Genomic DNA, 16,824 nt, shown 5'->3' with positions numbered 1-16,824 from the left:
CTGGACCGTGAGGAGGGTGAAGAACAGTTTGCTGGTGCACCTTGCGAGTCAGGATTGGTCAGAAGCCGGGGCTCTAAGCGACCATGGAGACCAAAGATTATAGAGTGGAGCTCTAAATCTTTGATGGAGATGGTATAAGCCGGGTTGGCACTGGCAGGTCCGTCCACTATATCCATAATCCATTACCAAGGGGACGATTAAAACACGAATTGACTGTACATTGTTCAAGCAAATAGTATCTGTAGCAGACTGGCCTTTAAAACAGCAAGGCATCAGTTTCAATTTCAATTTTAGTATACTGTCATGTTTACCGAGGAACAGTGAAAAGCTTTTGTTGCATGCTAACCAGTCAACGGAAAAGCAATACATGATTAGAATCGAGCCATTAACAGTGTACAGATACATGATAAGGGAATAATGTTTAGTGCAAGGTAAAGCCAGTAAAGTTGGATCATACACGAGTCTGAGGGTCACCAATAAAGTAGTTCAGGACTGCTCTCTCGTTGCAGTAGGATGGTTCAGTTGCCTGATAAAGGGGCAGTCCCACTGCGGCAACCTAATTGGCGAGTTTAGAAAATTTTAGGAGAGTTTGAAAAAGTGTAATGTTGAAGAACTCCTTCGACTATGTTGAAGAGCTCCTTCGACTATGCAGAAGAGCTCCTTCGACTATGTAGAAGAGCTCCTTCGACTATGTTGAAGACTAGCTTTGACTAGCTTTGGGAAAATTGGACACCGAATAGTAGAGAGTGAAGACGATATCCTTCGACTTCCATTCGACTATGTTGAAGACTATCTACGACTACCTTCGAATACCTTTGACTACTCTTGATTACCTACGAATAACATGGCAACCTACTATGACCTACTTCAACTAAACCTACGAGTAAAAAAAATATTGATTTTTTTTCCCATGGCAACCTATTTTTACTCACGGCATTTTTCAGGATGTTGAAAAACACGCAGCGATCTAGCTGAGGCCTAGAGTATGCGGGGACTACTCTTGCGCATGAAGGAGAGTTACAAAGACCTCTTCGGACCTCGTGTCGGCCATGCTGCGAGTATGATACAAGGGCAACCTCTTCTGACCTCGCGGGGTACGTCGCCGCAGTAGGACAGCCCTTAACAGCTGGGACGAAACTGTCCCTGAATCTGGAGGTGTACATTTTCACACTTGTATACCTTTTGCCTGATGGTAGATAGGAGAAGAGGAAGTAGACAGGGTGCGATCTGTCTTTGATTATGCTGCTGGCCTTGCCAAGGCAGTGTGAGGTATAAATGGAGTCAATGGAAGGGAGGCTGGCTTGTGTGATGGTCTGGGCTGCGTCCACAATTTTGCATCAGTGAATCTTCTTGCATTTTACTTTTATGATGAATATGACTTACTTGTTTTATGGCCAGGATATTGATCTGGACGGTAGATTTGTTCAACTAATGCACCAGATCTGGTGTTTGGGCCATTAAAAAATAAGGATGTTGTTTCACTGTAAACAGAAACAAATGCAATGGTATCAATTTGCAAGACAATGACTGTTGGCCAAGCAGAAACATTGAAGAAACAATTGTTCCACTGAATGAATGAACATTTCTAACAATGGAACATTCCAAACAATTTATCACTGTATTACGTTTAAATATATATCAGAATATTTGTCAGAAATTTGATTATTTTAGTTTGTATGACTGCTGCAATTTCGTTCAGACTTCGGTCTGAATGACAATAAAAGGCTATCTATCTATCTAAATCCTTATCTCAACTGCTCTCCCAATGCATAATTGCCAAGCAAGGTCACTCAGCTAGCTTTACGAATGAATACTAGAAAAAAATGGGATTGAAGAATAATTACAAGAACAAGTAGTTGGAGTTGAGATCTTATTTCTTATAATTAGATCCTCATGGCCCTCCGAAGGGGGGGGGGGGGTGCATTGGGTGCGGTCGGACCCCCCTTTTTTTCCAGAATAAATACAAATCCCCCCCAAAAAAAAAATTGGAGCACAGTGTTTCCACTTCTAGGAATTTACCGGAAATTCGGAAAATTCTGGTGCTTCCTGGGGTGCTGCTGGAGTGGTTAGTTTTGCACCCTTGGGGTGCTGCAGCCTCTGTACCCTCTGCTAATTCTCCTCCTTCCGACGTTGCTGCTCCCGTTGCCGGCCACTGCTGCTTGTCGCCGCGGCCGCTAGAGCCGGGCAGCAGCCGCCGGACCAGGCTGCCACTGCCCTTGAAACTGCGGGCGCTGCTGGTGGCCGCTGCTCCCCGCATGAACTCGCACTTCTGCCGGTACATGACCAGCGAATCGGGCCTGAGCTGCCGCTTGGAGCTGGAGCGATGCACAATGTCAGGCGGGATCATCAGCTGCCCACTCTGCTGGGGGCTGCTGGAGGCCAGGTAAGTCTTTGTGTTGCTGCTGCCTTCCTCGGGGGCAGAGCTGCCCAACCATTGGGCTCCACTTTCCACCTCCTCGCTGTCTGGCTCTTCAAGTACTTGGCCTTGTCGTCAGCCAGTCTCACCACGGCGCTCTGCCGACCCCGCCTGTCCTCCTCCATTTGACGGAGGTGGCCGGGACCCTTGGACATAAGCCTGAGCGGCAGAGAGACGTTCGCCTTGGGCGGCATGCTTGCAATTGGTGCGATCTCGCTCGGTATCTTACTTTGATCCAGCCAACATGACCAAACACGTTTTCTCATCCACGAAGAAGCAAAGACCCGAACTTCCATGAGCAATAACAGGCTGTCTGCAATCACCTTAATCCATATTCACTATGACTTTGCCCATAACTTGGACAAAGTCGTGACTAGGTTTGCGCAGTTACATTCTTGGAAAATGGAACTGGAAAACATGAATTCTGGCTAAATGGCAATATATGTAGGCTTGCCACGAGTGTCCGTCGCCTGCATCCAGGGGTGGAAAACCCGGGGGTGCCAGAGGGGACACGTTCCCTCCATGTTTTGAGAGGTGGGGGCATCGTCCCCAAGTTTTCTGATCCGGATTTTAAAACCCGGTGAAATCTCCGCTTTCCGCGAGACAGTGGGGGTGGGACTGATGATCGAGGGCGCCGATTGGATAAGAGAGACGTCGGTCAGCAGGCAAGTTCAAGTTCAAGTTCAAGTGAGTTTATTGTCATGTGTCCCTGTATAGGACAATGAAATTCTTGCTTTCCTTAAGTACACAGAAAATAGTAGGCATTTACTACAAAACAGATAAATGTGTCCATATACCATGATATAAATATATACACACATGAATAAATAAACTGGTGAAGTGCAAATAACAGAAAGTGGTTATTAATAATCAGAGTTTTGTCCAAGCCAGGTTTAATAGCCTGATGGCTGTGGGGAAGTAGCTATTCCTGAACCTGGTTGTTGCAGTCTTCAGGCTCCTGTACCTTCTTCATGAAGGTAGTAGGGAGATGAGTGTGTGGCCAGGATGTTGTGGGTCTTTGATGATACCGCCAGCCTTTTTGAGGCAGCGACTGCGATAAATCTCCTCGATGGAAGGAAGGTCAGAGCCGATGATGGGCTGGGCAGTGTTTACTACTTTTTGTAGTCTTTTCCTCTCCAGGGCGCTCAAATTGTGGACGAGGGAAATATGGCCAGCGTGAAGAAGCAGCGCTGGTATCCCGTCAGTCCAGACAGGGCTGTAATTAACCCGGTGAGACAGGCAGAGTTGAGCTGCATTTAGCACTGGATTGAGCCTCCGAAGCCTCGCGAGTGTGTGTGTGTGTGTGAGTGTGCGCATGCGCGCATGCCCGCCAAAAAAATTGTGTGCCCCGTCCCCTCCATATTTTGATAGCGAGTTCCGCTCTTGCCTACATCACTACCCAGGACTTCCATGAGCAATGACAGGCTGTCTGCACTTGCCTTAATGTACATTCACTGTGACTTTGCCCATGACTTGGACAAAGTGGTGACTAGGTTTGCAGTTACATTCTCGGAAAATGGAACTGGAAAAATGTGATTTATGGCTAAATGGCAATATATGCTGGTGTGCCAAGAGTGTTGTCAAAGTCTGTGAGAGGAACCCTGAACTGTCTGCTAATCCCCTCACACTTTGGGAGCCCAAACAGGGCACTGCAAAAAGAGGTAGAAGTCGCGCTCCCTACATCAGTGTACTAGCTGCGGAATGACACAGGCCTTGGACAGCATTAACGAACTGAACACTGCCATTAAAGATAAAGTCACACTTCGGGAGACCAAAAGTGGCACTGCAAGAAGAGGTAGAAGTAGGGCCACATACATCATTGTTCTGCAGAATGACACATGCTTTGACAGCATTAACAAACTGAGGACTGCCATGCTAGATAAACTGGTCTGAGGTGCTATATTCGTGGAACCAGAAAAATGGCTTATAGGCTAAGGCCAACGAATGCCTTTGCATTAGTAGTAGGGGTAAATGGCAATATACATCCAGGAGCACCTGAATGATTATGCCAGCATGTTTGATTGTTTAGTAAATTATATGATGAATTGCAAAATTAATGTATATTATTATATATTTTTATGTTATGGAATCAAAATCAAGAATTATAAATTGACATATCAAAAATGGTTTCACAATTCAGTAGTACTGATTTTCAGTATTCCATAATGATATTTGAGAATACATGAGGTTGCATGCAAAACATTGATTTTCAAAAATCCAGTTTCTGTGTAGTACGTTCCATTGCATTTAAGTGAGAAATACCGATTTCCCCAACAAAATACTGATTTTCAGCCATCAAAATACGGAAATGCTCGGTGAAACTTGGCAGCTCTGCAATTATTAATCTTGACTCCACCAAAATTATTTCTGAAATCTTGGTCATATATCTGGTGCAAAAATGCTCCAAAATAAGGCTCAGAGTGCAACAGAGATCAACTAAAACCCCGGCCGCGAGGGGTTTCACGCTCGTGATAAAATAACTTCACATCAAATTTTTGTAATCCTGTCATGCCACCCCTCTTTTTGAAAAGCTTCGTACGGGCCTGCAAATAAAATAATGGCCAAGATTTTGCAATCACTGGTGAATTGACAAAGCTCACCATTGACTTTTGTTGAAAACAACATTTTCTTTTATAAGGGAGGAACTGCAAATACTCGGTTAAATCGAACGTAGACACAAAATGGTGGAGTAACTCAGCGGGACAGGCAGCACCTCTGGAGAGAAGGAATGGGTGACGTTTCGGGTCGAGACCCTTCTTCAGACAGACAGATCAGTCTGAAGATGGGTCTCGACCTGAAACTTCACCCATTTCTCCTCTCCAGAGATGCTGCCAGTCTCGCTGAATTACTCCACCATTTTATGTCTACCATTATCTTTTGTAAATTGCTGGGCGAGATTTTCTATGATGTGACCATCATGACATTGCAGATGTAAAAATGTAACCCTCACTACACCCCCACCCTCTCTACCCCCCTCCCTCCCTAGGGATTAAAGAGGGAGGATGAAGAGGTGGAGGAGGGAGATCTGGGAGATGAGGAGGAATGAGCCATGCCTGCGCAGTTGGGAGCTATGCGTGAGTGGTGGAATATTGCGTTGGGGAACGGGTTGCGTTGGGGGAACGGGTGAGTGGTGGAATATTGCGTTGGGGAGCAATGTACAGGTCTAGTAATTTATAAAAACCACGCAAAACCTTCCTAAAGTAGCAAGTTATAATTTAAATGCTGTTATCTGGGTCTCTTACAGCCAATCTCTTCCATTAAAATCAATGGATAAAAACCTCCTACAGTTCCTCAGATCTGATGTAGGTTATTTAGCTAATTACTTTCATAGGTTCTTGATTAGGAAGAGTTTCAGAGGTTATGTGGAGAATGCGGGAGAATGGGGTGAAAGAGAGAAAGATAGATCAGCCACAATTGAATGGCTCCTATCACTTATGAACTTATATAGGACATTTAGCCTAAGTTGTGATGGCCCTGAAGATTCTATGTTCAACATCTGAGCTCAGTTTGCAGCATTGCTTTATGTCTCCGATTGCAGAATCAATGTTTCTGAAATCAAACACATGAAGATGCTGAAGATTCCCCAATTAGCAAAACAAAATTGTGGCTCACTGATTATGTCTCAATCATTGATATTGAAAATTCATAGCGATATTAATCTGAAGAAGGGTCTTGACCAAAAACGTCACATTCCTTTTCTGCAGAGATGCTGACCGACCAGCTGAGTTATTCCAGCTTTTTGTGTCCATTTTCGATGTAAACCAGCATCTGCAGTTCCTTCCTACACTAGCAACTTGTGACTCAGTAATCTGTATTACAATACACAAGTCCCGATTGTGTTCTTGTACCTGTAAAATCCCATCAAGGCATTAGGTTGTCCTCTCGGTCTTTCTAAATATTTCCAGTTCATTCCACCATCTTTGAATTGAATTAAGCAGAAGGAGAATATACCATCACTTACTAAAGTTGCTTGGTACGTATTGGTCTGAAAAAGAAAAAAAGTCAGCCATGTTATTTCATTACTGTAGAGTTAAGGTGTCGGTGTGCCAGTTCATGTTGGAATGTTTCCGCTGCCTAGAATCACTTTCTATGGTTCCAGCACATCTGAACTTGTGTGGAACCAAATATTGAATCTTCAGTGCACAAACTTAGACAGCTGGCAGTGCCAAGATGGATGGGCGGAGGTGGTGAGGAGATTTTGGATCTTTGAAAAATTTCTAGTTTTGTTTAGTTTACTTTAGTGATACAGTGCTGAACCAGGCTCTTCGGCCCACCGAGTCCGCACCGACAGCGATCCCCCGCACACTAACATCATCCTACACACACGAGGGACAACTTACATTAATACCAAGCCAATTAACCTACAGAACTGTATGTCTTTGGAGTGTGGGAGGAAGCCAAAGATCGGAGAAAACCCACGCAGGTCACGGGAAGAACATACAAACTCTGAACAGACAGCACCCGTAGTCAGGATCAAACCTGGGTCTCTGGCGCTGTAAGACAGCAACACCTCTGCTGCAGCACCATGCCACCAAATAGTAAGATTAAACGAGAACTTACCAGTTTGAAGTTTGATCTGTATTTTATGAGGAGTTACGATGAGGGATTACGTGAAGAAGCCCGCTCAGGGCGCAGGTGCGGCATGCTTCCAAGCAGCGGTGTGGAATCACAGACAGACACGTATTTGAAGTAACATAGTAAAGAATAAAGAGACATCAATTATCAGTTTGATCCATGTAATGAGGGTGGGAGCGGAGGGCACGTAATCCCTCATCGTAACTCCTCATAAAATACAGATCAAACTTCAAACTGGTAAGTTCTCGTTTAATCTTACTATTTTACTTCGGAGTCACGTGAGTGACTTCGTGAAGATTTCAAAGCTCTGTGATTTCAAATCGTGTAACAGTTTTACTCACTCACTACCGAAAGCTCTTGAGGAAGGAAGTGTTATTGTAATCAACCAATGAATCTGTTTTGAAAACAAAACGGTATTTATTAACAACAACAAAAGAAAAATAGCTCCCCCGGGCTTTAAATTAAATATTTGCAGTTTCTAAAATTCTGGCTGCAAATACGTCAGGTTTCACCAACGGCTTATGATAAAATGTTCGGAATGTGGATTCCCTTGACCATCCTGCTTTGTTGAGGATAATGTCAATAGGCACATCCATCCTTGCTGCCGATGATGTGGATGCTGCCCTGGTGGAATGAGATTTAAATATATTAATGTTTATCCCAGCAGCTTCCAATACCTGTTTTAACCATCTTGAAATGGTTTGGCTTGTTACCCTGCCATGTGGCTTTCTGTGGCTGACCCATAAGGCTCTCTCACTTCCTCGGATATTATGGGTTGTGTCAATGTAAATGTTTATGTGGGTCACCACACACAATCGTGGCTCTGGTGGGTAAGCCCGGAATTCTACTAGCGTGTTGGATGTTCCTGGCCTGGACTGCTTTATCAGACCTTGTATTGTGAAGGTTATCTGATCTGACGTTGTTTCCATGCTGTCCAGTCGTAGTTTGTGTAAGGACTGGACCCTCTGAGCAGATACTAGCGCCATCAGCATGAGCGTTTTTAAAGTCAATTGCTCTAAACTGAGAGATCTTGCTGGTGGTCTGTCCCGAAGGTATGCAAGTACAATACTGACATCCCAAATTTGTGTATATCTGGGGTTGGGGGGCTTGCTGTTAAATATGCCCCTCATTAGTTTGACCACCAGCGGATGGGATCCCATGGGCTGATGTCCTGCAGGTTTGAGGTAGTTGGAGAGTGCACTACGTGCCGTGTTGATGGCACTGTAGCTCATATCTTCACGATGATGTAAATCGGCCAGGAACTCCAGAACATTCGCTACTGTGGCTGTTTTGTAAGCAGTCCCCGTTTTCTGGCAGTACGTTTCCCATTTCCTGATGTTGGTTAGGTACTGCCTCTTTGTAGATGTTCTCAGGGATGCTGACATGGTGGTGATGGTTTGTTTGCGATAACCCCAGGTCCAGGTAAGTTCGGTCTAGAATCTGCAACCCAGGAGATTCATGTCTTGGTGGCATGGGTGGCTGATGCCTGATACTGGGTGAGTCAGTAACCCTGGAGGACTGGGGAACACCATAGGTGCTTCCACCACCATGTCATGGAGTATTGGGAACCATGGCTGTGTAGGCCAGTCGGGCACTACCAAAATTCCAGATGCTGAATCCATCTGGATTTTTCGAAGTACCCGACTGATGAGGCAGAAGGGAGGAAAGGCATAGAAAACAAACTTTCCCCAATCCAGCGTGAATGCATCTACCGCTGCTGCCTCCGGATCTGGTTCCCACGCGACATAGATAGGTAGTTGGTGATTCAGTCTTGATGCAAATAAATCTATATCTGGCTTCCCATATTGCTTTACAATTTGAGCGAATGTTTTAGGATTTAACATCCATTCGATGTTGTCATTGAATTTACGTGACCTGGTGTCTGCCACTGTGTTTAGCTTACCTGGTAGATAGGTAGCTGAAAGCCAAATATGTCTTTCGACACACCATTGCCAAATCGTATTGACCAATTTGTCGCATGATAAAGATTTTATGCCGCCCATATGGTTAATATAAGCCACCACCGTTGTATTATCTATTTGTAATCTAACATGCAAGTGATGCATATTGGATGCATATGCTTTCAAACCATAAAAGGCGCCCAACATTTCCAAAGAATTAATGCCCAGTGTAGATAGTAATGATGATTCTAAGTTAGTCCATCTACCACCTGTGCTGGATATGGAGTTAGTTGCTCCCCAGCCTTGAGCACTAGCATCTGTTTGGAGTACTAAAGTAGCATTAGTAATAACAATAGGACTATAACTGTGCCAAATATTTTGTATCCACCACTGTAGCTCTGATATCGCTTCAGGGGGTAACGTCATGACCCGGTCATAATGACCTTTGTGTTGTTTTAGTGCCTTTATCTTTGCTCTTTGTAAATTTTGATAGTGCAAAGGTCCAAATTGGATAGCTGGAAATGCTGCTACCATTTTGCCAATTACTGCTGCCACTTGTCGAATAGTTGGTCTTTTCTTTATCTTTAAGTTATTACATGATTGTACCAATGCAATCATCTTTCCCCTTGGCAGGGTAATAGTCATTTGGACTGAGTTAATTGTGAAACCCAGATAGTCCATAATTGTGGATGGATTTAACTTGGATTTATCTGGATGTAAGACAAAGCCTAGAGTCTCTAGGAGCTGTTTAGTAGCTGACACTGCTGCTACAGCCAATTCCATAGTTTTCCCAACTATGAGGATGTCGTCCAAATATGCCATGACTATATGGTTTAGTTTTCTTAACTTTGCCATGGCTGGTTTTAATATTTTTGTGAATAGTCTTGGAGCTGAAGTAAGCCCATTAGGCAGTGCTTTATACTGCCAAAGCTCCCCCATCCAGATAAATTTAAGATATCTGCTATAATCCTTATGTATAGGTACTAGATAGTAAGCATCTTTGAGATCAATGCTGGCCATATAGTACCCTTTGGAAATCAGTTGTCTAGCAGTCACAAATGTTTCCATTTTGAAATGTACATACTTAACAAATTCATTCAGGGATGTTAAGTCAATGATGATGCGACATCCACCATCCTTTTTACTTTTAGTAAATATGTTGGAAACAAATTCAAAGGGCTCATGACTAGTTTTTTCTATGACCCCTTTGTTTATAAGCCTCACCAGTTCAGCTTGTCCCTCCTGTTGTTCCTTATTGGAGAGTACAAATACCCTTTCGGGCACATGTTGAACTGGCGGTATTTTTGAGATAAATTCTATTTTATACCCTCGAATACTATTAAGTATATATTTATCATCAGTGATCCTTCCCCATGCTTCTTTGAACAAGTGTAACCTTCCCCCCGTTAGTAAGTCACCCTTATTCTCGATATGCGGGTAGGAACCAGATCCACCTACCTCCATGGTTATTGGCGGGGTTGTGGTTTTTTCTTTTTCAGTGTTCTTCCCTGTCAACGTGCTGGCGATGTTGGGGGGAGGCGCATTTTCCAGGGGGTCCGCTGCGGGCCCTGACCTAAAAAAGGTCTCTGGGGATAGTGCGGCCCCAAGCTTTGACCAGTCGCATATTCGGGACGCCGACTGGTAGATACAGTGGTGTGCTGCCGCCTGGGTGGAATGAAAAGCTTTGGTATGTTCGTCGCCGGTACTGCCCTCATGAGGCTAAAGGTCTTGGACGCCTCCTCCATCTCTTTTAGCTGTTTGTTCAAGTCCTTCCCAAATAAGAATGAGTCGGTCTCGACTGATGGAGTTTTGCATAACCCTGCAAATTTTGGATTGAGGGCCGGCTTGATGTTCTCTCTTCTTAGATTATTTAGCTCGTATTGTGTTGTGCACATTAGTGCAAGGACATCTTGTTGGTGAGTGGTCATCTCTTCGGTCTCGACACCCCGCGCATAGGCTGTTATTGCCGCCGTGAGGAGGCGAAGTATGCGCTGAAGTTTGACCTCCTGTGTCCGAATTGGTCCCCCCACATTGCCCCATATCTGAGGATTGAGGCTCTTGACTTTGAGAGCCTCACAATTGTCCGGGGCTGTGTGCTCCTCAAGCACTTGGGCGAGCACCTTCTCCTGCAGTGGCTTGTTGGAGAGATGGTTAATGCTGGCAGCCATCCTTGGCTCCAGCGGCGCTCCAACCCGTGGGGTAGCGACAAATCGGCTTACGACCCCCAGCAGCTCTTCCTGCACACCCTGCTCTCTTTCGACTCCTTCCGCCTGCCCCATACTCAGACCAGCCCTGCCCTGGTCACCGATGCTAACCTCCCATTCCTGGTCCGAGGTCGCAAAGGGAGGTGCCGGACTCAACACCATGGAGGGGGCGCCTGTCCTGTCTGTCCGAGAGCGCTGCTGCTCTCGGTAGACCATCCCCTCCAATAGCTGCTGGATGCAGCTTAAGCGGCTGTCTCTCCTCCGCTTTGGGGTGGACATTTCCCCCCCCCGACGAGTCGGAATCGACCGGCCGGTTTGTCTTCCGGGTGGCTTTCCCAGCCCGCCGTGTAGGCTCTGGCGTGACTGGGACCGGCTCGGTCTGGGGAATTTCAAACCGCTGTTCAAGCGGTAGTACCACCGGTTGCTACCCCGCTGGAATCGACTCCTCCGGTGGAGTTAAAGCACGGGCAGGTCTAGAAGCGAGTTTTCTGCGTTGGGACATGTTTCCTAACAAAGAACCAACACCAAACTCCCTCCGGTTTCCCAACGCACCGTTCACTTACCTGATGGTGCGTTTTTAATGTGCAGCTGGAGAGCCTGACTCCAGCTGCCGCCGCTGTTGCACTTGCTGGCGTAATGCCGCACCTGCGCCCTGAGCGGGCTTCTTCACGAAGTCACTCACGTGACTCCGAAGTAAAATGAATTGTCATTAGTGCATTGTTATTGTCATTGGTGCAGCACCATGCCACCAAATCCGGTAGGCGGCGCGGCTCTGGCCAGCAGCGGCCTCTGCAGCCTGTCCGCGTTTTTATTATTTTTTGTCTGTGTTTTTATGTAGTTTTTGTTATTTTATGTTGGGGTGTGTGTGGGGGGGGGGGGGGGGGGGGGGTGGGGGGGGTGGGGGGGGGGTGGGGGGGGGGGGGGGGAAACTTTTGAATCTCTCCCTGCACTGGAGACCCGACCTTTTCTCGTCGGGTCTCAGGTGTCGTTGAGGCCGCAACGAGGAGCGGCCTCCAACGGGAAGAAGCCGGGGACTCAGGTGACGACTCACCATTGCCGTCGCGGAGCTGGCCGAGTCCGGAGCGGGTGGAGCGGTGGAGGAGCGCTGATGCTGCTGCTGCTGCTGCTGCTGCTGCTACCGGAGAGTCGGAGGCTCCAACGACGGGTCTGTGGACGACGGCACCGGGAGCCCGCGGGTCCCTGGAGGGAGACCGCTTTTCGGGGCTCCTGCAACGGCGACTTCTCCCGCCCGAGTTGCGGGGTTGAAGAGCTCCTGGAGCGGGGCCTACATCACTGCCCCGCGCGGCTGGAATGGCCGCGGACTCTGCGAGCGCACACCGGGGGCTCCAACACCAAGACCCGGTGTGCGACCTCGCACCACCCGGCGTGGCTTTAATGGCCGCGGGACAATCGCCATCGCCAGCCGGGGGCTATGACTTTGACTCTGACATCGGGGGGGGGGGGGGGAGAGTGCAGTGGAGAGATTAGTTTATTTGGCCTTCCATTACAGCTATGTGATGGATGTTTATGTTAAATGTAATTATGTTGTGTCTGGGGTCTATTTGTGTGTAATGTATGGCTGCAGAAACGGCATTTCGTTTGGACCTCCAGGGGTCCAAATGACAATTAAATTGACTCTTGACTCTTGACTCTCGACTCTTGAATTGATTTTAAGATCTTCAAAAGATATTTAAAACTAGTATTGGTTTTTCACTGGTAATATTTTAACGATTGTTAAATAACACACATAAATACATTAAAAATATTAAATTAAAGAAAAACGGTTAAAGATAGTTTTGTTCTTCTTTACATCCAAATCCACACATGGAAGATCATAAATGAAACCAGTGATTCTCAGACCCAGAATCTGACACTACTCCGAATCTATGAAAGGATCACCAATTATAACACAGGGGATGTCAGCAGGTCTGACCTCCATGTCTTGCCATGTGGTTGGGAACCTCAAACAGATGATGGTCTTAAAATAACGTATGGCCTTTCAGGACTGACATGAGCAGAAACCTTTGCACCCAGAGGATAGTGAAACTTTGAAATGTTCTATCCAAGGGGACTGTGGTGTCTTGGTTATTTAATATATTTAAAACAGAAAGTGATAGATTTTAGGATATTAAAATAATTAATAGATATGGGATTTAGTGAGAGAAGTGACACTCAAGTGAATATGGATCTTCATAAAGAGCACAGAAAGCATTAGGGGGGAGGGACACAAAAAGCTGGAGTAACTCAGCAGGTCAGACAGCATCTCTGGAGAAAAGGAACAGGTGATATTTTGAGTCGAAACCCTTCTTCAAACAACCTGAAATGTCACCTATTCCTTTTCTCCAGAGATGCTGTCCTGCTCGCTGAGTTACTCCAGCTTTTTGTTTCTATCATCAATTTAAACTAGCAACTGCAGCTCCTTCCTACATAGGTATGAGGGGGTGTATGGCCCACTCCTGCTGTTACTTTTCATGTTCGCATGTATGCTGAACAGTGATGTTTATTATCGTTACATACCAAGATGCTGTGAATAAACTTGGTTTTGTGTTCTGTACAAGCAAGTCAGACCACACACCAGTACAACAGGTGGCACAAAAGAGAAAACAGAGTGCAGAATATAATGTTGCAGGTGCATGGAATGTGCAGATAAATATGTATAAATGCCGTAATAAGTTAGACTGTAAAACTGGGCTGTGAGCAGGTCGCCTACCTTATGGTATATCTGAGCCCGTCGAAGTTTGTTTAAATTCAGCCAGAAATGGAAATGTAATTAATAAATAGATACCTCTTGAGCGTCATCATTGGTATATCCAGTGAACGGAAGTATATTTTCCCAGGTGATCCTCAGTGCCCATGTAGGTTCAAAGCTCAAGATGCCAAGTTCTGATCCATAAAGTTCATTGACTACTGTCTTAAGTGTTTCCTTAAAATTCCGACTGTGAATATCTGTCCTGACTTGAAAATCAAATGCCTAAAACGTAATTGAAAATATGCTGTGATTAGTTTACTTCTGCCATGTACATATACTGAAGTATTTTGTGAAACATGTAAAGTTTCTAACCGCAAGCAAATTATTATGAGCAACAATTTGTATATGGCAGGGCAGAAATTATTTCAAACATAGAAGAGTAGAAATGTATGTTTTGGTGTAGCATTATATCTACAATAATGTAGGCAGATTGAGCTATCCTTCGGAAATTCTGTCCTGGAGTTCAGAAGTGGTTCAATATACAAGTATTACATTATACAGGTGTTACTCTATGGTTACTCTATCAGCTAGTTAGTTCAGTATCCTTCTATCATTAAGTGCTCATTCATACACTTCTTAAACGCTATGAGCATCTCTGCCTCTACCACTCAGGTACTTCACACTCTCTGGTTGAAAGGTACCCCACAGATCCCCTCCAAATCTCTTATCCTTTATCCTAAATCTATGTCTGACATTTTTATTCATACCTGTTTCTGAAGACTGAAATCTTTTCTGTAGTCAACCCTGCCTATACCCTTTATAATGTTATATACCTTTAGTTATATTTACCATATAATGTTATATATATTTAGAAGGATGAGAGGTGATTTATAGAAACATATAATATTCTTTAGGGATGGAACAGGCGAGATGCAGGAAAAATGTTCCAGATGTTGGGGGAGTTCAGAACCAGGCGTCACAGTGTAAGAATAAGGGGAACACCATTTAGGACTAAGATGAGGAATAACGTTGACACCCAGAGAGTTGTGAATCTGTGGAATTCTCTGCCACAGAAGGCAATGGAGGCCAATTAACTGGATGTTTTCAAGAGAGAGTTAGATATAGCTTTTAATGCTAACGGAAGCAAGGGATATGGGGAGAAAGCAGGAACGTGTACTGATTTTGTACTCCTGCACCTATTTTCTATGTTTCTACCTCATTCATGTCCCCTCTTAATATCTTTCACTCAAAGGGATATGGGGAGAAGGCAGGCACGGGTTATTGATAGGGGACAACCAGCCATGATCACAATGAATGGCGGTGTTGGCTCGAAGGGCCGAATGACCTCCTCCTGCACCTATTTTCTATGTTTCTATGTAAACAGAGCCAGTCTCTCCAGTTTCTTCTCAGCTAAACCATTCCATCCTAGGCAACATCCTGATGAATCTGCTCTGCACCCTCTTTAGTACTATCGCACCCTTCCTATAGAGTGCTGACCAGTACCATGCAGTACTCCAGCTGAGGTCTGACCAACATGTTTTAACATTGGAGCATTGCTTCATGCTCTTTTATTCAATGCCTCAACTATTCCTTCCTGCTCCAATCCCTTTACCAAAAAAATGCCTTGTACCTTGATTCTCAACGTGCTGGTCATGTTTTTTTTGTGATTCAATTTTCCTCTCAATAGTCATGTGTCTGTAGAGCTCCTCCTCTTCCCCCACACACGTGCACGTAGAGTCCTAGAGTGATACAGTGCGGAGTCTGGCCCTTCAGCTCAACTTGCCCACACCGGCCAACATGTCCCAGCTACACTAGTCCAATCTGCCTGCGTTTGGTCCATATCCCTCCAAACCTGTCCTATCCATGCACCTGTCTAACTGTTTCTTAAATATTGGGATAGTCCCAGTCCGACTACCTCCTCTGGCAGCTTGTTCCATACACCCACCACCCTTTGTGTGAAAAAGTTGCCCCTCAGATTCCTATTAAATCTTTTCTCCTTAAACCTATGTCGTCTGGCCCTCGATTCACCTACTCTGGGCAAGAGACCATCTGGGCATCTATCTGATGTATTCCTCTCATTTCTCCCCTCCCTTCACCATCATACCATCTGCCATCTAACCCCTTCTGTCCCCAAATGATCTCCAACAACACTATAATATTGCTGGACTGTGCCAATGATGATCTTTATTAGTCCAGCTTCAGTAGTCAACAACTAGGTGACACAATGAAATGCAGAATTATGCAATGCCTGGTTTCTTGCAACCAAAGCTCAGGTTGAAATTGAACTTTGATGCAAAATAATGAATTTTCCAATCCCTTTAGAGTGCAGCATCCTAGAAAGGGTTTTTGTAATGTTGAAAGCTTAAATAAATTTTAAAACATTGTCGACTTATTCATATATCGTCAAATTGTTAAAAAAATAATTCCCGGTGAAAGGTGAAGTGTAATCTTCCTTACCTGATAGTACATACATCCTGTTCCTCTTCTCAAGTCAGCATCATCCCAGAATACCGCAATCATTGATGGCGTGTTAGGCAAAAACCGATTGAATTCATTGAATGGATATGAATATATCAATTGTACATAATAATTCTTGCGTTGAAATACAATCAGCCCGTTATCTGAAAACTATACAAAGGCAGTTTGTTACACAATTTTGCTTCAAATGGATGAGGAGGAAAATCAGTGCTTATGTTCTCTTGATAATCATCAGTAATACTGTTGCCATGAATAAAGGCATTAAAAGTTTAGATTTCTCGAGCTGGGCAGCTAATTCCCCTCAAGTGACTTAGTCACAGTTTTTGCCAGCACAGGAAAGGACAGCCATGCAAAGCCCACCAGTCTATTGTAACACCTGCAAATGGCACCCAGCAGCATCACTGAAGACCATATGCAGTTTTTACTTCTGAAGAGTCTGAAGAAGGGTATAGACCCGAAACATCACCCATTCCTTCTCTCCAGAGATGCTGCCTGTCCCTCTGAGTTACTCTGGCATTCTGTGTCTATCTGCAGCTTTTACTTGATGGCCTGCATGAGAGG

General features: G+C 45.0%; 1 protein-coding gene across 2 annotated transcripts in view; it reads right to left on the bottom strand.

Moving 5' to 3' along the window:
* Nucleotides 1–16,824, bottom strand: part of LOC129703234 (mucin-like protein) — a 155,051-nt gene that overhangs the window by 97,490 nt on the left and 40,737 nt on the right. For both annotated transcript variants that reach the window (XM_055645528.1, XM_055645529.1), the window contains 4 exons: nucleotides 16,243–16,413; nucleotides 13,882–14,067; nucleotides 6,265–6,401; nucleotides 1,384–1,481 (listed from right to left, as the gene is read on the bottom strand). In XM_055645528.1, the coding sequence (XP_055501503.1) occupies nucleotides 1,384–1,481; nucleotides 6,265–6,401; nucleotides 13,882–14,067; nucleotides 16,243–16,413 (592 nt within the window). The remainder of the gene's footprint in view (nucleotides 1–1,383; nucleotides 1,482–6,264; nucleotides 6,402–13,881; nucleotides 14,068–16,242; nucleotides 16,414–16,824) is intronic.

This window comes from Leucoraja erinacea, chromosome 14 (genome assembly GCF_028641065.1).
Source record: "Leucoraja erinacea ecotype New England chromosome 14, Leri_hhj_1, whole genome shotgun sequence".
Taxonomy (NCBI): Eukaryota; Metazoa; Chordata; class Chondrichthyes; order Rajiformes; family Rajidae; genus Leucoraja; species Leucoraja erinaceus.
This window is presented reverse-complemented; position numbering and strand designations above follow the sequence as displayed.